At 52.4% G+C, this 20,780-nt stretch overlaps 1 protein-coding gene across 4 annotated transcripts in view; it reads left to right on the top strand.

The window, feature by feature from the left end:
* Window positions 1-20,780, top strand: part of JADE2 (jade family PHD finger 2) — an 82,846-nt gene that overhangs the window by 23,201 nt on the left and 38,865 nt on the right. For all 4 annotated transcript variants that reach the window (XM_075102915.1, XM_075102913.1, XM_075102914.1 and 1 more), the window contains one exon: window positions 20,524-20,693. In XM_075102915.1, coding sequence (XP_074959016.1) covers window positions 20,524-20,693 — 170 coding nt within the window. The remainder of the gene's footprint in view (window positions 1-20,523; window positions 20,694-20,780) is intronic.

The following is a 20,780-nucleotide window of genomic DNA, read 5'->3' as shown; positions in this document are numbered from 1 at the left end:
TAAAATCAAAGGGAGGATAAAAAAATACCAACAGAAAACCACTCAGAACGTCAGCCTCTGTCTGGCTGGTTGATACATCTCCATCTAGAAACACGTGGCTGTGCAACTGGTATTTCATGGCCAGGGTGCAGGAGTTGGTCCTTAAATTAAAAACTTCCCTCTTTACCATGTAAGCTTGTTTGTGCATATTGGAAACGTGATGGGCATGCCAAGATTTGGGGCTTGGGAAAGGGAGCCCAGCAAATAGACAAGCATCTCCTGGACCTTGTAGAGACGACGTCTGTCAGCCTAGATCGGTGTCTCATTAGCTATTTTAAAATAGGGAACTGAGTTTTAAAATAGACACTTAAACAGCTGCTCGGGCAGAAAAGAAACGTGGGGGAGCTGCAACCCGTTGGCTGTGCGCAGGGGATTATCCCAGGGCGATGGCCGAAGCTGCAGGGGAAAGGCTGGGACTGCTGGTGGGGGGAACTGGGCGGGTCGGGAAGGGACCTTGCAAGTCAACAAGTGCGTACAAAACTTGCACAATTGGACCCCAAAACCCACAGGGCTTGCAGGGGCTTTGCAGCTCTTGCACCCCTCGCTTCGTGGCGCGTGACCCTGGGCGCACATCCTGCGAAAGCGCTTGCGAAAGCATCGTGCCGGCGTGATGCTGGGGCTGCGCGTGGGAGCGGGGCGGCTGCGGGAGGGTGCGTTTTGCTGAGGGATTTGGGCAGGGTGTGAAGCCCAGCGGAGGCTCCGCTTGTCCCACAGCAAGAGCAGCTGCTGCTGCAGCTGCCAACCTCGCTTCTGAAGTAAACTTTTGTGTACGCTCCCCCTCCTCCCCCGGGGAAAACAGAGAAAGAAATGAAACTTTAATGAGTCTGAACACATCAAAAGGGAAGTTGTAAAGGGGGCCGTTGAGTTGATTTAATCCTTGGGAGGAAAAAAAAAAAAACCCAAACAGAAAAAAAAGAGAGGGGGAAAAAAAACACCTATGTGTGGAATATCTTTTTTTAGTTGTCTTTGATAGCTAACCGCAGTCTGGACTCGCAAGTGTTCTGCTCCCCAGCTGAGGACTCGTGCTGGTGCTATTTCCAGCTGAAAAATGATAGCTCGGCACTGCCTGGGCTGGCGGTGCCCATGTAAAGCCAGCCTGAACAGCGGGGTGCCGGGCTGCCCACGGGCACTGCTTCCCGGCGTCCCGTCGGATGGGGTTTTGCATCCCAGACCTCTGAGCCGGGGCTGCTGGGGAGTGGGGTAGGCTGCAGACGTGCCCCTCTGCTTTTCCCTAAGCCCTTGGTTTTGGGGGTCTTTGGGGCAGCTCTGCTGTGCCGCCTGCTCCCACGCAGAGATGCTCCTAAAGCACGCCTGGTGCAGGTTGTCCCCTCCAGGTCCCCATCCCACCCTGTCCCACTTCGGCACCAGCCCTTTACCAATGTCTTTCACATTTTTTTGGACCTCTATCATGTCTCCTCAGTCCTCTCTCCTCTAGACTGAACAGATCCATTCATTTTAAGCTTCTCTCAAATGCTTTCTGGAGTTGTGAAAGTTTTTGTCACGGTCTTCCAGGCTTCCCCTGGTTTTGCCCATGTCACCACAGGGACATGCCCATGGGCTTCGGAGGGGACATCAGACACCCCACCACAGCCTGGTGCTGCCCACTCACCTTGAGCTTGGGTTTCACTTCCACTGTCAGATCCTCCTCTGGAGAATTTCCTCATTCTGGGGATTGTTCTGCTCATTTGGTTATTCTCAAGCTCGGTGCTATTCCATAATCCTTGATGAATTGCCTCTTGCAATAGTTCCAGCTCTTTCTTCAGTTCCTCAACACTGTTTTGAGTTCAAGCCTTGCTCTCCTAACAGTTTATGACTTCCCCTTCATCGGAGTTAAACTCAGCAGACCGAGCAAGCGTACCCCATGTCTGCGCGAGGAGGCCTGGCCCTGCAGAGGTCTCGGCACAGCCCACGGACATGGGGGAGCGTGTCCTGATAGGTAGTGTTGAAGCCTTGCTAAGTCCAGATGGGTCCCACCTGCTCATCTCCTATGCCCCCACTGAAGAGGTCCCAGCCCATGTCAGGTGGTTCTTGCTCCGTGTTATTTTCTGTGTGCATTCATACAGATTGCTTATTTATGTGTTTCAGTGGTTTTCCCCAAGTTGTCTTTTTAAAGGCAGATAATATACGTTGTCTTCTGGTCTTCTGAAATCTGACTCGTTCTCTGCAACCTCTCAAAGATACTCAGCGGCTCCATCACTCTCAGCTAATCCCAGGTGGATTTCTGCAGCCCCTCTGGGTTGCAACGTGCCCCGCTCATCCCAGGCTGCTCCTCCCGGGCTGCTGCGGGATCATGTTCCTTACCCACAGCCTTAGCTTCCTCAGAGGTCTTCCCCCTCCTGTGCTCCGCCTGTCTCTCCTGCCCCATGTCTCGTTTGCCTGAACCATCTCTCTTTCCTGGCAAGACAGCGAGCACGGCCTGAAGGGCTTTGTCCTCGGACTGAAGCCCGTTCAGGATATTTTGCCTTCGCTAGTGCGATGTGAGTGGAATGAAGAGCTCATTTTACAGCAGTGTTAATGGTTGCACCTGGTTTGTGGCCACGATGCACATCCCAGGGGGACAAATGGTGACACTGCCAGATTTTTTTTAATCAGGACAGCATCTCTCCACACGCACACCAGACGGAGCAGCAGAGGCGGGTGCGCTCCTCCCGAGCAGCCCTGCCTCTGATAGCATCCTCAGTGTTTTCCCACTTGGGCCACTGGTGTGAGTCGGAGATGGAGAGAGCAGCGTTCGGACTGCCAAGGACAGATGAAGATTGCAGTCCCTTTCGTATCTCCAGTGTTAGACAACTCCCTCTTGCAGCTTGCCCTCCTTTGGAGAAATGTCAAGTATTTTTTCACAAGAGATGACTGTATTTCATCTGCCTAAAGAGAGCAGCCTTTAAAGGCCTTACAACTCTGTTCACCTCCATAGTCCAACTGCTTTAATTTTACTCCTGTCTCCATCCTGGCAGCAGTGAGCTGGCACCTCGCTGGTCCCACCTGAGCTGCTGCTTTCGCCGTCACCCTGCGGCTGCTGCTCCGTGGGCTCTGCACCGGTTTCCCCCTTTGCTTCTGAACTTTCCTTTCTCCCTACTCAAATGAAATATTGCACATAAACATAACAGATCCTCCCTGTGTCAGAGGTAGGCAACCCAAATTCCTTTCTCTGCTGAAAAAAATCCCAGCGCTGATTTTTTCCTAGACTGGGAAACTTGGAACCCAGCAGCTGCCGCTCTTCCCTGCTGTCGGGGCAGCGTTTTGCCTTTCCCCCCCATCTCAAAGGTGTAATGCAGTGGTGTGACTGAGTATCCTGCTCTTAGGTTTGCGGCAGCAGGGGAGGGATGCCCGTGGTAATCCAGTCCCGGTGTTGTCACTTCTGACAGCCATTTCCATGTGAAATTCCTAGAGGGAGGCTGGGAGGGGAGAAGCCGCTAGAGCCCCAGGAGCTGGAGAGCAGGCAAGCCCTGCCTGCAAAATAATACTCAGCCCATCATCCTGCGACCCCAGGGGTCTGGTTCCTGGGCTGAGCAATCAGCAGCGAGCAGATTTTGCCGCGAAGGGTGCGAGAGTCGCTTCCCACTCCAGAGATGGATCTCGCCCTCCGAAAGGTGCCTTGTACGCAGCTGCTGCTGCTCTTTTCATCTCCCGCCTGGGCGCTTGGAAACCAGCTCTTCCTACCCGCAGCCTGCCTCTAGGTTTTGTGCCTCCAAAGCTGAAAATTAGATTTTTGAAACATTTTATTTTTCTGGAGCTCTAAAATGTCAAAAGCTGGGGATGAAGCAGAAGGAAGGAGCTGTATTTTAAGGAATGCTTTCCCCAGAAAGCCACCGTCTCAAAATGCCTCCACTAAGAGCCACCTTAAACTCGGGGGTCCTTTCTAGGTTAGCGCAAATTGCAGGGCAGTTGCAAGGAAAGCAGTGGGGGAAGAGGTGCAGCATCTCTTGGCTCAGTGTCCCAGGAGGCACAGATGCTGCTGGTGGCCACCCGCACACCAGGGTTATCGGACGGCACAGGAGATCAGCCGTGTCCTCTCCACCATCATTTCTGGCTCATTGCTACTGAAGAGGGTTTTATTCTGTGCAGTAACACGCCTGAGAATTGCCCAAAGCTCGAAGGGTTCCAGCGTGGCGAGAAAAGATGCCTACAGTCAAATGAGAGCAGGAGAATGAGATGTCGAGGCGAGTTTCCCTTCTGACAGGCAGGGAGCGGCAAGCTGGCATCCTCTGCCTGTGCATCTCCAGGTCACCCGCCCTGGGATGTGGGTGGTGATGACACTACATCCCAGTGATGACAGTACATTGCACCTCTGCTAGAGCCTGTAGCCGAAGGATCTCCACAGGCTTTCCAGAACAAGAGATGAGCCTTACAGCTCCTGTGTGACCTCTGCAGTTATTTTACAAACGGGTAAACTGAGGCACAGAGTTTCCTACTGTGAGTCAGTGTAGAACCAGGTACAAGATCCCAGTTCGGTGTGGGACACAGCTGGGTTCTGGATGCAGTGTTGGACCATCTTGGCACAGCTTGAGTTTAAGAATTACGCAAGGTGAAGTAGCAGGAGGAGTTACTGCAACAGCCTTGGAGCATCGGGGCTGCGGGTACCGCTCCTGTTGTAACTGGGAAAGAGAAGCTTTAGATGAGCTTTGTCTCCCCAGAGTCACACTGTGATACACCCAAGAGGAAAGTGGGCCTTGCTGGTTTGCCATGGATGCCCATAGGAGGCTGTGAAGATCTGTTTGCAGAGCAGGTGTGCAGGGACCCGACCCAGGCTCATTCCTACCCACTGGTGGCGGTGCCGGTGGCGTGCATGGTGGCGCGTTGGGCTCACTCAGCGCAGAGCATCGCTCCTTAAAGCAGTGGCACCTACATGGGATTTTATGCACCTGTATGGGCTCTAATTCCTCCTTTATTCAATGATTTAACATTTTTGGCACGCAGCTCCTTCCCCAGGCTGACAGGGATGCGGGCAGGATCTAGAGGTGGCTCTTGGATCTTGCATTAAGCCACATTAGTATGTGCTGTAGATTCTGTTTCCTGTGAATTTGCACACAGCGGGAGGACGAGCAGGAAGGCTGCTTCTTGCTGGCAGGCTTCCCAGGTACTCTTGGCATCGCAGATCTATACTTGCATCGTTGCTGCAGCCCTGTTTTAACAGAAAACAGAAAGTGCTGTGGCAACAGGAAGGCACAACCTCTGCGAGTACCAGCTCGGTGATGGCGGTGGCACCAGTGCAAACGCCGTCTGCCACGTCGGCGTGGCGTTTGTGTCGCTGTCACATCCTCCTCCCTCGGGTCCCCTCTGGCCCCTCTCCTCCAACAGCCACACGTACAGGTAAAGCAGCTCCTTGCTGTGCTGCTGGGCACGTGTCAAGCTGGAGTAGGGCTGGCCCTGCCCGGATTGCGATGTAGAGCTGCCCGGTGTTCATCTCCTTTCGTGGGCTCTAGTCCCATAACGAGTTGCCCCAACATCTCCAGGAGGCCCAGCTGGTCTTTGAGAGGGTGCAGAGTTGTCAGCAGGGATGTTCACGTTATGGTTTTGCGATACTGGCGTCATTGCAAAAGGCAGCAAGAGGAGGCACGCAGAGTGGGCCTGCGAGCAGTGTTGGAGGCGAGTGTACTGGGGCAGGGAGAAGAATTAACTGATGCACCAGTAATGGGTGTAGGACTATATCCGTGTCCTTCTTCCCTTCTGCTCCCAGTGGGTGACACCTTGGCTCATCCCAGCAGGGCTGGATGCCACATGCAGAACACCCAGCACGAGGAGGGAGCAGTTCCAGCAAAGGGAGAAAATAACGCTGGGAGCGATCTCTGCTGTGGTGCGGAGCATGGTAGCACTGAGGAGCTGTGGCCAGGCTGGCCTGACAGCGGGGTGGCACGATGCAAATGTCCCAGCAATGCCTGGATTTCACCTCTCCCTCTTCCTCCATGTGCGGCAGGAGCCCTGGATGGCGGCCAGGCTGTCTCCCTGCAGCAGCACGGCTCCCAGCCCGGGGAGGGCTTTCCGAGGCTTCGTTCTCAGCTTATACTGTATGAACCAGCACACTTTGTTCTCGAGTGTTGAGATTGGACTTCCTTTCCTCGGTCGGCAACGCAGGCTGGCTGTTGACTCATCAGCAGCTTCCCTTGGGCTTTGCTGCAGAAGGGGCAGGCAGGATTCTGCAGCAGTTTGTGTATCTTTTGGAGCAGAGCTTTTGTTTTTTTTTTCAACATGATCCTTTTTGTTTTTTTCTCTCTTTCCTTTTTTTTTTCCTTCCCTCCAGCTCACCATGAAAAACGTGGGAGTGTGGGGCTTGCAGATGGCATGCTGGTGATTTTACAAAGGGCCATTTCTTGGGTCAGTTATCCCCGTTTTGTGGCTGCCTGCCCTTAAATATGCTTTGGTTCTGGTATGCCTCAGAAACACATGTACGCTTCCCTTTCAAGATCTGAGACTCTGCTCCGATGAAAAATGGAAAACCCAACTGCCCTAGGCCTAAATGTTTAGATCACAAGCCCTGGGACGTGGGAGCACGGGGAGAGGAAAGCTTGCTTCCTGCACGGACCGCGCGCTCTCGGGGACCCCTGGGGTGACACCTGGCTGCGGCGAGGGTGGCCAGGCTGAGCTGCAGGTCCCTGGCAGCACTTGTGCTCAGGGCTGGCCAGTGGCACCGATCAAGGACAGCAAGAAAACACCTGGTGATGTGACACCAGGGAGTTCCCTCTGCAGCCCTGCTGCTGGGAAAGGGAGGTTTCCACTCGGATCTGCTCAGGCAGCCCTTGTCCCTGCATCAGTGGGGAGGGGCAGGTTGTTTGCAGGGTGGTCTGTCCTAGCGGTCTTTTAGACATCTGATTTAGGATCGGGTGAGTTGCCTCTATGGCAGCAGCGGTTCAGTGGCTCAGGGGGTCTGGGCAGTGCAAAAGGTGGTATCAGCGCTGTAGAGGGTTGTTAGCTCGTGCCCAGTGCCTGGGAGCGCTTTGTAAAGGAGTTAAGTGTGATTTACTCTGTCTGTTACTTGTAATCGTTTCTATTTTACAGTCTGCTTGACAAGTTCTCGTGTGGGCTTTCAGCAAGTCCTCACCTTTATTAGTTTGCTACGGGAAACGTGTTAATCCAGGCTGTTCTTACCTAGTACCGAGCCACTTGGACTTTTATTTTAAATGTTTGCTAATCCTCCCAGTGGATGCCTGTGGTTTGTACTGGATCAAGCGCACAGAAAGTCAAGTGTATTTCAGCAGTAAATGTATAGAATGAGCGGGCTTGATTCCCGCTGCTCCGTAATGAGGTTTACGGCTCTTGGTTTGGTACAGCCTCGGGAGTCTCCGCACCTGGCTCTGTCACCTCCACTCTCCATCCAGAACCATGAATTTAGCCTATAGCCGGGCAAACCGGAGCGGATCTGATTGCTGCTGCTTGCAACCGCAGCAGGAATTAAATCACCTCTTAGTGATTTAGTGCACCTCATGTCCGCATTGAACAATACAAGAAACCATTACTCTTAAGTGCTCTTCAGAGCGCTGGGAGGACCAGGACAGCCCGACAGTGGGAATAGCTGCTCGGTTTTTGGTGCTGCTGTGGATAATCCTGCTGAATTTAAGTGAAGCCTGCATTGCTGGAAAGTGAGCTTTACCATGCTCCCGGGACCTTGGTGAGGTGGAGAAGAGCTGGTAGGTGATTTTTTTCAATGCACATGAAGAAGATCTGGAAAATGCACGAAAACAAGCATACCTGCCTAGCAGTACATGGGTGGTGCAAGAGGCAGATGGAGCCCTCCTGGTTCTGTGGGACGGGCTGTGCGCTGCTGCGAACAGCTCAGTGTCAAAGCTGTTCTCATGTGTTTCGGGGTTCAGCGTTAGCGCAGTGATCCAAAACACATTAGGGAAGGCTGCATGCTGCTCTTCCCGATGCTTCAAAGCCTTGCTTTCATTGGGTTGGTTTTCTGGAAGGAGACCCGTGCGATGGCACCGTGCTGGTCACAGGAACAGTCATGTTTGTGCCCTTATCTGTATTTTGAGCTTTCCAATGCTCAGCTCCGTTAGCAGCAGGGTTGGGGGGATTTGGCCAATTCCTGATGTGCTGTGGCTCACGCTTGCAGCCCCCGCTCATACCACGGCAGGTGCAGAGCTGCTGCCATCGCTCACAGCCTGTCTCTGCTCCCCATTAGTAGGTAGATACAAATGCAAGTGGAGCTGTTTGCATTACTGAAATAATTGTGGAAACATTATCTGGCTGAGATAATTAATTCCAGATGCTTTAACGTTAGTAGCTTGGCTTAAGTTACATAAAGAAGCAACATTTTTCGTCTTTTTATATCCAGAAAACATACGCTCAAGTGTCCCTGGCTTCCCTAGTAGCAATTCCAGGATATGTATTGCTTAAATGGAAATGAGCAGAATACTAGCCACCTGCTGGCTCGGTTTGGAGAGGGTTGGCATGCAACACGAGTCTCTGAGGGGCCACCAGGTAGGATAGTGGTGCTCTGGGAGCAGCATCCATGGGTGCTGGTGCTGGCTCTGCCCTGGTCACCTGTGGGGAGCAGATGCTTCCCGAGCATCCTCTGCAGCTGCCCTGGGGCCGGGGGCTGCCGTGTTTTGCTGGGTTTCCGAGCCAGAAGGGTCAGAGCCCCCTCCTGCTGCCTTTGATGCCACTGATAAGTCTGAATGGCAGAGAGAGGAAAGGAGGAAAGGAAAACGAAGATCCTCCCACAGCATCAGAAACTCTGTGTGATTTTGCTCTCAGCCCAGACGCTGCTTTTGTCTAGTCAACCAGAAAAACATCTGTGTTTTGTTGTTCCAACCAGCAAACCACTGCTCGGTCAGCGCTGTTTGTCCGTGCAGCCATGGTTTTCCTCTGCACAGAAGTTGTGCAGATGAAACCCGCTGTGAAATGGTGCCCGTCCTCTCCTCCACCTCGGGAAGGCGGACGCTGCTCTGCAGCTCCCCAACGCTGCACCCGAGCGCTTGTTTACCAGGTCCCTTCTCCGGTCTACATCAGAATAATTTTCTGGGCACTGAATCAGAGTTGAGACTTAAATAATTCATTTGTTGAGCTAAATCTCAGTGAGATTTAGGCTGGAATATAAACGTGAGAAAGGCAGGGACATCAACACTCTGGTCTTTATCTAGTCTGCTGAGTATCAGGCTTTTTATATGGTGATAAACAGCTCAGAAACGAAATTGGAAAAGCTGTCTGGGTTTAACAAGATGGCTGTTTAGTGCCTCCTGTTCACTTGTTTTCCTCTTTTTATCACATCAAAGAAGAGTGAATCACTTTCTCCTTAGAGGATTACATTATTCCAGAGGCCTGGAAGGACCCACTTGGGTTAGAGGCTGTTACTGGAGGAGATATTACATGGAGGGGGAAAAATGGAGCATTTTTCTTGTTGCAGCTGTCAATTGCAATTTGGACCTTCAGTTGCATTTCTGCAAAACTTCCAGAACCAGCCTGTATAAATCCCGACCTGCCAGCAGCACCAGAGGGGCACCCTACCCGGTCCTTGACATTTTGCCTAGAAATGGGGTTGTCGCAGGGGGATTTCCAAACCCAAAGAGCAAGACCCTGGACAGTCCCGGAGCCAAAAGGAATTTCCCAGCTGAAACGTGCTGCACAGTGCTGGCAGCAGTGGGTCAGGGAGGCTGTGCCCCGTGGAGCTGCACAGCACCCGTCGCTGTACCCCCCCCCCCCGATCGCTGAGGGTGCTTTAAAAGCTGATAATGATCATTTAAAATCTTTACTGCTTGGAAAGTGCCGAGCGGCTGGGGTTCATCTGGGAAAAACAACAGCTGAAGGGGCGGTGGGTGTAGCTGAGCTGGTCCTGGGCTGGTCCCTGCCTGGCAGAGGACGCCGGGGTCTCCAACACATCCCTGGGTTCTTGGTGCATCGCGGGGTCCCTGACACATCTCCAGCATAGGAGGGATGGGCTGTGCAGCCTGCGCAGCCACCCAGGCATTGCAGCCACCCAGGCATTACGTCACCCGCAGCCACACTCACTGGCTGCTGGTACCCGGAGGGCAGGACACTGCTGCAAGCAGCGTTAACCCCTTCCTGAGCATCCCGAGTGCTGCTTCGGTACCGCAGAGGGACCTTCACAGGGCTGAGCGTTGGCCATCGGTGTTTGGGCAGTCAGGGGGTGCCTTCTGGGCACGGGTGCTCCTGTTACAGGAGCTTGGTGGATCCCCCTGGGGCCAAACCCAGCTGCTTTGTTCTCCCAAACCAGCAGCAAGAAGGCAAACGAGAGCTTCAGGGCTGAACCAAGTGTTTACTACCTGCGTAGGTTTTTAGGACAAGTAGTTTACTGAAGGTTTATGTTATACCAGGGGCTAGAGTCAGCCCAGTCATCCGTCATGCCCATGAGCAGCAGTGGTGATGAAACCATCAACTATTCTTGCTAGAAATGTGCTTGTTACAGCCCATGACATGAGGATAGCCTATGAACGGCCCCACCTTTGACCCTCGGGCTGAGCAGTGCTCCCGCAGCTGCTCTGTTATGTACATATGAATTTTCGCAGATTTGCAAAGGCTGTTGCCAAATCCTGAGGGGTTTTGGCTGCAACAGCCAATAAGGAAATAACTGCAAATTCTTACTTTTCTGCACAAAGCGGTCCCAGCAGTGCCCACTAAAAACAGGGCTTTAATTCTGTTGAGGTTCTTGTTTTCGAATAGAAGGGTTTGGTGCCAGTGGCTTGCCCAGACGCAGTGTCACCACGCTCCTCCCTGGGACCAGCCGCCTCCAGCCCTTTCTCTGCTCCATCACGCAGGAGGATGCGTTGGCCGGTGCTGGGTACCCTTGGTCCCTCCCACAGGGTTCTGGGTCTCTGGTTTCAGGTCTTCTGCCAGTGGCTTGTGCCAGGGGTGACAGCAGGGTGCCCACAGGGCTGTGAGCTCCTGAGCTGGTAACTGAGAGCCCGATGTTACCTGGAGCATCTTCAGTCAAGGAGGGGAGTGGTGGAGCGCACAGGCACTCGTTAGCACCAAGACCTGGATCCTAAAGATGCTTTTAGGCTCATCCAGCCGCTCCAGCCAGCTTGCATGCCAGTCTAAACATCAGGCCAGTTAATTTAAAATGTAACCCATTTAACATCTTCTTGGCATTCCCTTCCTTCTTTGAACCCAGCTTTGGGAGTACAGTTTTTGGCTCATGGTTTTACAGACTTTAATAGAAGCCACAGAAGTGGAATAAGTAAGTGTAACATGGTCGGTAAATCTGGGCCTGGGTGCACTGAGGGTCACAAAATCTTGTTTGTGGGTTGCAGCTCATTACCGTGACCATCCACCACCATCTGCAATCCCATCCTTCGCCCTCGTGCCACCAGGCTTTTTTTCTAACATCTTAGGTTCCGCTCCGCTATCGAGGAGCAATAGCACCTATAAAATCTATTAGCTTAAATTCATAAGAAGATTGGGCGTCTGGTCTGAATGGCCTGCTAGGCGCTATTTTAATAAACAGAAAATAAAAATCATCCCTTTAAATTGCCTTTTTAAAGTCATCGTATGCCACAGGAGAATTCCCCCACAAGCAGAGCTGGCGGCAAGAACAGTATCAGCATCCGCTGAAGGTTGCTGGCAGAGTTATCTTTCCACTGACTTTCCTAAGAGGATTTATTTATGGACACTGGACAAGACTAATTTAGACTGGCATGTAGGTAAAGAGAAGATGACTGACTAAAGCCTTCCTTGTAATAAAATTATTTTCAGCAGAGAAACACTATGCAGGATTAATTATTTCTATCTAGTATATTAAAAGGGAGCATATAGAAGAAAATGCCTTCTCCCTTCAGCCAAGTGAAGCATTCAGTTTACAGAGATGAGATTAACCAGGGGAATTTGCTGAGTATATTTTATTACGGCATAATCTTCTCCAGAGATAGCTGTGGTCCTCGAGAGGGTTGGGGTCCACTTACTCCTTTTCCTCAAGTGCCCTTGAGACCCACTTTCTGACTAATGGCCTCAGGTTTGTTGTGCTTTTCAGGCTGGTCCCAATTTTCAGCCCTTTGTTTAAATAAGCCCTTGATTGATACAGATATATTTTTTTAAATGCCATGCTGGCTGGATAAATGAAGGAGCAAATGCTCCTCCAGAGTAATTGGGCTTCTTCAGATGGTTCAGCACTTGGTGGAGGCGTTGCCTCCGTGGTGTTTTGCCGTGGTGGTGCAGAAAGAGCCGCAGCATCTTGGTGGTGGCACATCACCAGTGAACGCCAGTACCAGTAGCTGCGATGGGAAGGCGTGTGGTCGCACCATCGGAGCCCTGCTTGGAAAACGAGTTGTCTCAGTAGTGTATTGCGCAGTGAGGCCACACATTGCCCTCGTCCCGGGTCGCTGGGGCGGCAGCAAGGTGCTGATGGGACGCTGCTTCACTGGAGTGCTCTGGCTTAAGGAGGGCAGCCAAACTCACCGGCCGCTTGCTCTGGAGCAGCAAGAAGTGACTTACCTCACGTTGGTGGGTCTGCTGTGTTTGGGTGCTCCATGATGGTGCTCAGATGCAGGTAAAGCCCGTGTGCCACCGTGGAGCCAGGCATGTCTGTCCTTCCCATCACTGCCGTAGGGGCTGGAGGGACGAGCAGGGCTTTGGGGGTCACTTTGGGGAGTGGGTAGGGATGGTATTGAAGAGCACGTGCAGCGTGGAGGGCAAGGGCACCTCACGGCTCCCTGAGCTGTTTGGTGGCATCTCCAAGAAGCTGTTGCCCAGGGCCGCATTTTTTCCTCCAAGAGCAGCATCATTTGGGAAGCATGGTGCTCACCGTGCTCTTCAGCAACACAGTGTTTCTTTTTTACGTTCAGTAAAAGCAGGCTTTTTACCTGAGTAGAACTTCAGGGTCCAGGCAGTAGGTTTCTGCTTGGGTTTTTTTTTAAGGTGTTTTTTGATGAAGAAAATCCTTGTGTTGCTGTAATCGGATAATGATTCTCTGTAACGCACCTGTGTTGTTCTAATCAACTTTCAGGCTGTGCTGTTTGTTTCTGTAGCGTTTTCATTTCCTGCTTCAGGATTATGTATCCTCAGCCACCTGCCCATTCTAGAGAATTTGAGTCATTCCCTGTTGGGGTATGAGTTACCCCAGGCTCGTGGCACTTTCCATCCCCAACCCAGGATCACGCACGAGACTTTCTCTTCTCTCAACACCTTCTGCACATCACAGGGCCTTGGAAGCTCAGGATCTTGCATTGCCCACGTGCTTCATAACTACGTAGCTACCCAAGACTCTTCTGCTCCAGTTTAGGTTGAGAGAGGTGGTTTGGGGCTTTTTGGAGCATGTTCTTGCTTTTTGTACAGACCCAGTCTGGGTGGGTTGGTTGCTCATCCCTGGCTGAAGGGATGCTCGTGTCACTGTCGCCATTTATTTGGAACATGCCAGGGGCTGTGTGTGCTTTGCTGTCTTTGAACCGAGTCTAGGGATGAATAACTAAAGCATGAAAACTGGGGGAATGGGAAAAACCCTTGAAGACACGTTAAATTCCTCTTGTGCTGTGCTTGTGCAGGAGCTGGCCCCAACAGAGATGGCAGGGCAGCACAGACAGGCTGGGCTGATGAGCTTGCAGCCTCACAAATGCCCCAGTAATGGATTTCCTAGCACTGCGTTTGCTGTTTACCTGACTGATTCTGCCTTTTTTAAAAAAGAAAATTTTCTACACAAGCTAACAGAAGCCCTTCAATACAGATAAAGGGAAACGGGAAAACTGGTAATTGAAGTAATTAAGAGCTTGAGTCTTGCTTTCTGAGACAGGAAAAATCGATGGAGCACCTGGGCAGCCGTGTTGGTGCCATCAGCCAGGGGGGTGCAGGCACTTTCCCAGGCTGAGGCGGATGCCAGGGCACAGCACAGCCACGCCGCTGCCTCTCACCAAGGGTGAGGAATGGGTATTTTCACCGATCTTTAGAAAACCATCTCCCTGAGCATGTACCTGTGTATTGTCAGACGCCTCCGGGAACCTACTGCCCGCCACGACCCCGGCAATGGCGGTGGGCATCCCTTACCTGCCACGTCCTGCACCACAGGTGGCATCTTGCCCATCCTGAAGCAGGTAGGAAGTCCTGCATCTTCCCCACCATGCCTGAGGCTGGAATAGGAGAGGAGAACTAGAAAACAAGACCAGAAATAAGAAGGAAGCGTTGATTCCTATGGGATCACCGATGCCTGAAACAGGGATGCGAAGAATATTAATACATAATGGAAAATTCACCGCAAATTTGTGTGAGTTGGTGGCACGTGTGCAGACGTCTCCATCACCCAGCCTGGGCTTCTCCTTTTCCACTGAGCAGCTATTTGGAAACGTGGATGCTTCCAGAGGGATTAAGCCCCATTCCTGCACGAAAGGGAAGCCCTGATGACATCCCTGCCAGCCCCAGCTCTCGGAGCTCAGCAGCAGACGGGCAGGAGAGGCTGGTGAGGGTGTCCTCGGTGGTTTCTTCCCTTTCTCTAGCTGTGTATCCCCTGCAATGTGTCTGGGCAGCACAAAGCTTTCAGCTTTCCCAGCTCAAATTTTCTTGCTGTTATTGTAGATGAGGAAGGGTAGACAGCACGGTCTGTTTTCTACATTGCTGTAAATCAAGGCATGGGTTTTTCCAAAGGATTGCTCTCTTGAGGCAAATGGTAGGATCTCTTCCTTCCACCGTTTCTCTTAGCCCAAGGCAACTGTCTCTGCAGTCACTGATCTTTGTATCTGAACACCGAGAAGCTCTTTGCTGGTGTGTGAGCATGTGACAGGGAGGAATGGGTTGCTTTTTAGGAACATGATTTTACCCACTAAAGCAAATCCAGGAATTGACGGGAGGCTGCACACCTCTGGGCATTGCATCGTGGTAGGTCTTCCCAGGGGCTCGGGGTATCCCGTGAGAGCCCCTGGCAGCCTCCTGCACCCCTCGGGGCGGGAGGGACACGCATAGGAGCAGGCATAGCCTCTTGTACGGTTTGCTGAATTGTTTGTGAGCCGTAAAAACCTCGTGTTTAACCAAGTGCTGCAGATGAGTCAGGGGTTTGATCTGGACCAGGCTTCCAGCAGGTCTTTGTAGCATTATTCAGGCTGCTCGCTGTATTAAAAAATAGTTCTGTAGTTATTTCTGAGGTGCTGATGGGCAGCAGGTATTGGCAGTGCTCGAGTCACAGCTCAGAGCCACCCGACAGGGCAAAGTGTCCTGGCGAAAGGCACTGCTGTCCCTGCGGAGGTTGAGACCTGGCGCTGGACTCTCATCTCCTACTGGTGCAAACTAGGCTACGCTAAAGTCATAACATTCATGTCAGTAGAAAATGAGCGTAAGAGGAGCCAGATCCTGAATCTGCAGTTTCTGCTTTCTGATTAGGTACCCTACATCAGGTTTCAGCCTCACTGGGTCTGGCCATCACTGGGTGTGTGTAATCTATGGGTAAGGTCTCGATGGCAGCGTTTTTATTCCTGGGGCTGAGGGGCACCATGTCCCCTCGTGGGCATTGCCTGGGGAGGCTCCAGCTGATGCACTTTCCTTCTCCGTGACTGTGTTGGCCTCAGAGGCTGGTTAGGGGCAGGTTTCATGCCAAGGGATTCGGCGGGCTGTGGATGCTTTCATCTTTTCCCTTGGTTACACCCAACAGGCTTGGGGTTAGAAGTTCTCCTCCAGGTGCCTTCTTTGTGCATTTCCTTCATTTCTGACCTCCTCCATTTGCTGGCGTTTGAAGTGGTGGGAATACGGCACAAACACCTCCCGGCATCCTGAAGTCTGAATTAACTCGGGGGATGCCAGCCCGTGCTGCCGGCTGGGCGCGGGGGCACGGGGTCCTGCCCTTGAAGAGGAAACTCCAAGAGCAAAGTTTAGTGGTTCTGTTCAGAAGATACATTTCGTACTAATATTTATTCCTTATAGGACTAATAATCAGTAAGGGCAGCAAACTGCAGTGAGGCAGGAGCTGTGCAGGCAGCGCAGTGCCGCGGTAGCCGAGTGCCGCAGCACCTGATCAACCCTCCCCGATACGTGTGTTTCCAGGCGGTGGGAGGCACCTGCCATCACTGCGTTGGCACGTTTCAAACCTTTTAACTGAGCGCCAGCGAGCACGTGGAGCGTGCCGTTAGGTCTTTGTATTTTAATTCACTTGATCTTCATCAACGGTGACATGGTGAGATGCAAAGGGTCGCTCTGTAAATTCCAGTTCCTGTTAAACCGAAGCAAACTCCATTTATCGGGGCAGTGTTAGGAACATCATGCTTTCAGGCCGGCGGTGCTGTTGCCATCGGTGATCCCATGAAGCGCCCTGTGATCTCTGCATCACCGGGTCTGCGCAAGGCCAGGACCTGAGAGGGTCTAAACACACATCCAGGTTTCGGGGTGTTGGGGGGTGTTTGGCAGGTGGCTGCGTGACCGGGGAGAGTCACTCGTCTCCCATCTCTGAGCATTAGGTTCAGCAAAACTCCTTTTCCACGAGGTACCTGCAATGAGAAGGCAGAGCCTGCACACACACGTCGGGGCTGACTTGCCCAGGCTTCGGCGGGCGTTGTGTCCTGCACGCCGGCAGCGCCGGGAACGCGGCGCTTGGCTCTCGGCGGGCGGTATCGTACGTACCCCGTCATAGAGAACGCAAAGAGATTTCTCCAGTCACCGTCAGCATCCTTATCAAACTAAGTGCATTTCAGTCGCTGTCAATACAGTAAATGACCTGTTCAGGCCACCCCTGTGATACATACACAGAGAATTAATCTTTGCACTTTTATGCCAGGCTAAAAATAGCAGCTCCTTTCTCCCACCGTCCCGAGCATCCCCAGCTGGCCCCGTGTCAGACTATCACCTGTTGCAGCCGGCTGTTCGGCGAGCAGCTTGTGTAACTCGGCTTAATGAAGGCTTTCAGCGCCGTCCCTGTGCCTGCTCAGACAGCTCTTTCCAACAGGAATACGCATCGCAGTTGGAGGATTTTTGGGTTTTTTCCTCCTCTCGATAGCTTTGAGCTTTCTTCTGTAAGAAGGGCCTGGCGCTTTGCAAAGCTGGGCTGGACCTGGGCTCCTGGGAAGGAGAGGTTCAGTCCTTGGACCAAAGCACGTTGCTCCAATGACTTCTGCATATTTTAGGGAGTTGGGAGCTCCTTAGGTGACAGTCCTGAAGCCTGACCGGAGCAGGCATAGTTTCAGTGTTATTACTGCTGTCTACATTAAATACAAATGCTACTGAATCCCCAAGCCCTGTCCTAGATTACAGTGAGCTCATTCTAAAATCTGGGGACTGAGAGCTGTCTTTCCATGGGGTTGTTTTCAGATCCTGAACTGAAATTTGGAAATGCCCTCAAGGCGTTAGGGCACATCTCTATTTTCAAGGTACTGGTGGGGAAAGTAAGGCAAAAGAGGCAAAAAGAACCCCTTTCTTGATGTTTCCCTCTCCAAGCAATCAAATTATTGCTTCTCCTGCTTGTGGCTCTGGAAGTGCTTCCAATGGTCATGACTGCAGAAGACGGCAATTAAACTATATGTCTGGGTCTGGAGAAACTCCAGGCTCATTTTCCAGCCCTGCCACAGATTTTCTTCGTGACCTCGGGCAAGGCAGGTAGGGTCCCATTCCTGAGGGCAGCTGTGCCTGAATTTCTCCCCTTGGTGCTTACAGACCTTGGAGCATTTGGTACCACGATTCAGCTGTTTACGTGATGGGCATAATGGCTTTGCCCCAGACACATCGCAGAGCACGAGGCACTCGATGCTCTGACGTTAACTTACGTATCAGGACAGAAGGCAGATGAAAGTCTTGCCGGGGCCACTGGGCTTCCTAGCTGGTGCTGGTGCAAGAGGAGGGTTGGATCCTCAGGCTTTACATGGCTGAGAAGGTGCTTGGAAGGGGGTGACATGCTGCAGGGAGTTGCTGTTTGCTTGTTTGTTTCTTTGCAGCGTCCTTCTGTGTTGACATCTGCGCCAGGAGGTGGTATTTTGGGGAGGTAACGTGAGCTGTGCAAATACTGCAGCGAGCTCCAGTTCCCAACTTTGCAGAGATCTGTCAGCTGGCACCACAGGCTGCTTTTCATTTCCAGCTCGTCTTCTGCTTGCATGTCATTACGCATGACACTGTTGACGTGTGCATGGCAAGTGTCATGCATATTGCCACAGAGTTGCCAAGAAAAGGCAGAAGAGCTGACAGCCAGCGCCTGTTCGCTTTCTGTGCTGGGAGTCTGCAGCAGATGAGGCAGCTCCTCTCCCCGTCCCTGTGGTTGTGACTAGAGAGCGCTCAGAACAAATCTCGCAGGCCACCGTGGGACATTCTCCATTGCCGAGCCTGCCGAAGTGCTGCCCGGCACGGTGTGAATGCGGCGCTGAAGTCTACGTTGCAACATGGGGTTTGGTCACAGGGGCTTGGCTGGAGGATGTTTTAAATGAGGGGTTGCTCTGCCTGCAAATGGTGCCCTGGGGAGTGGATACCTGCACAGAATGGGACAGGCTTCTCATCTGAGCAGCCCAGGACCAGGATCCAATCTCTGTTGTGCCCCAGTAAAGCAGCAGTAGTTGCTTCTGAGGAGTTAATGGCTGGAGGAGTCACTGTTGCTATCAGTGTTTGGACCATCGTATCTGTTTGACCTCATTTTTCTCATGAGTTAATTTCTGTGGATGAATGGGAAAGCTGTTGCTGTAGGTAAAGGACAGTTGCCATGGGCCCGTGCTGGTACCAGCTCTCAGCACAAGCCCGTCCGTCGACTGGTGTAGTGGGGCTGGAGGTGGAGAGCCCAGCCAAGACTGCCTGCCTCGCTGGGGAGAGGGCAGCAAGCAAAGCTGGGCGACTCCTGGTTGCCAAACTATAACTTGCCTTTCTTGCAGTCAGGTCCTGGGCCTGGTGAGAGGGGAAGCACTGGCAGAGCTGGGGCTTCCCCCAGTCCTCGGAGACCTCTGGAGGGACTTGACAGATGCCTCTGCTCCCGCTGAGCACTTAGGGCAGGGCACAGTGGGGAGAAGGCACTGGCTGAGCTCATGTTTCCGAGTGTAACTAGGACAGAGCATTGCGCTTAAATTCATCTACTGGGCAAAGAGTCTCGTATTCACAGGACGCAGAACGCGTGGCAGTGCCAAGCCCAGCACCTGCATGCCGCCCTCCTGCCCGTGGGTGGGAGGAGCTGGGGATGGCAGTGTGATGAGCAGAAGCCCTTGCTCTGTTGCCACGTTTATCCTGTGTCTCTGGTGCATCCTGCCTTTTGGGGGGATATGGGATGATGGGGCAGAGATGGGTTGGTGCCACGGTCCTCTCTTGCCAGCAGGACCACTGGCTGTGGGCAAGAGCATTGCTATTTGTAACAGCTGCTTGCATGTGCTTTCTAAATCAGATTTCCCAGTTTTACAGGCAGGACAGTGTATTTCTCCCAAATGGGCTATTTCTGCCCTGATGTATTCCTGTGTGAGCCTCTCTGCGAACCCCCATGGGCAGAAACAACCCTCTGACGTCAGGGGCAGCAACGTGAGGTTGATGCCGGCGGCTGTACCCATAGGTCGAGTTGTTTGGTTCGGGAATCCAAACATGTAGGAGGTTGCTGCCACCAGCCTGGTAGTAATGCAAGGAGGGAAGGAAGAAGGGAGCAACACAAATGGCTTAATTTCTCATGGTGTGAGGGGGAATTGCAGAGCTCTCAAAAAGCAGGCGTGTTCCCGCAGAGAGCCCGGCGCAGAGCCACCCACTCGGTGCTTCCCCGGGGCTGCTCTGCAGCGTGGAGCCTTGCGGGGTGCGGGCTGGTTCATACCGAAAGCCATCAGTGGGTGTTTAGGAAGAATGAGATGGGGTGGTAAAGCCTGCATGTGGCACGGATACCAGGTTTATTTCTGAAGGGCTTGATGTTATGCCGCCGATCTGCAGGGAAGAATACACTGAGGCAGATGGAGGCACAGGACAAAAACCAAATTCCTGATTCCTAGACTGCTCCGTCCCCTCCGGATCGCAGCCTGAGGTGCGTGGCCATGGTGCCACATAGGAAGCCAGCCCAGCAGTAGCCAGAGCCGCTCCGCAGTGGGATGCGGGCTGGCTCTCAGCAGCAGGTGCGATGCTGGGGCCATGCTGCCATCCTCCCACCTCCCCCCGCCGATTTTCTCTGGGACACTGGGAAAAGTGGAAATTCCCAGTCCATGAGCACCAGGCATCTGCCATAGTCAAAGGTGGATATTTCTCTGGTTTTACATGATTTTTATCTCTGAAGACCTCAAAAGCTTTTTTACTGTTTTGTTGGAGAAAAAGATGAGGTTTTCATAAGTTGGTCATGATACTGAGGATGTCCAGCCTTGTGAAGCCCATTTGAGGTCCCGGGAAGGGGAGCCGGCAGCCGGGGTGTGCTCAGCATTTTCTGAAAATCAGCTTGTTTTGATGCATCCCAACTGAAACCATCGCATAAGGTGCTCAGACCAACAGTCTCCACGGAAGTGCTTGTGTCCCAGCTGTGGTCCTCAGAGCATCCAAAGCATAGGAGACAACCCGAGCACACAAAATCCCTTTGATTTTGCTGGGCTTGCTTTTCCTCTTAGAGTGAGGTTTGTACACGGTATGGCTGCACCCTCCGTGGCAAGAAACAGGACACTTCGGTGAGTTGTAGCTCATTCTCAACCTCTCCTTCTTTTCTTCCAGGATCATACCCCAGCTGGAGAACTCTCCTTCACAGGTTTCACCGAGTAGCCTGCCTGGCTCCGAGATTTCAGAAGCTACGAGGACTTACTTGCAAGGAGTGAGCCGCTATGATCTGGATGAGCTTGATGCTTGCTGGTTGGAACTTGTTAATATGGAGCTGAAGGAGATGGGTGAGTATTGCTGTTGTTTTTCTCCTTGCTTGGGCATCCTAGAGTAGACATTCAGTCTTAAGTAATCGTGTGGAACAAAAGGCCTTG

The sequence above is a fragment of the Phalacrocorax aristotelis genome, chromosome 8 (genome assembly GCF_949628215.1).
Source record: "Phalacrocorax aristotelis chromosome 8, bGulAri2.1, whole genome shotgun sequence".
Lineage (NCBI taxonomy): Eukaryota > Metazoa > Chordata > Aves > Suliformes > Phalacrocoracidae > Phalacrocorax > Phalacrocorax aristotelis.
Note: the sequence above shows the minus strand (reverse complement) of the source record. Positions and strands in the feature narration are given on the sequence as shown.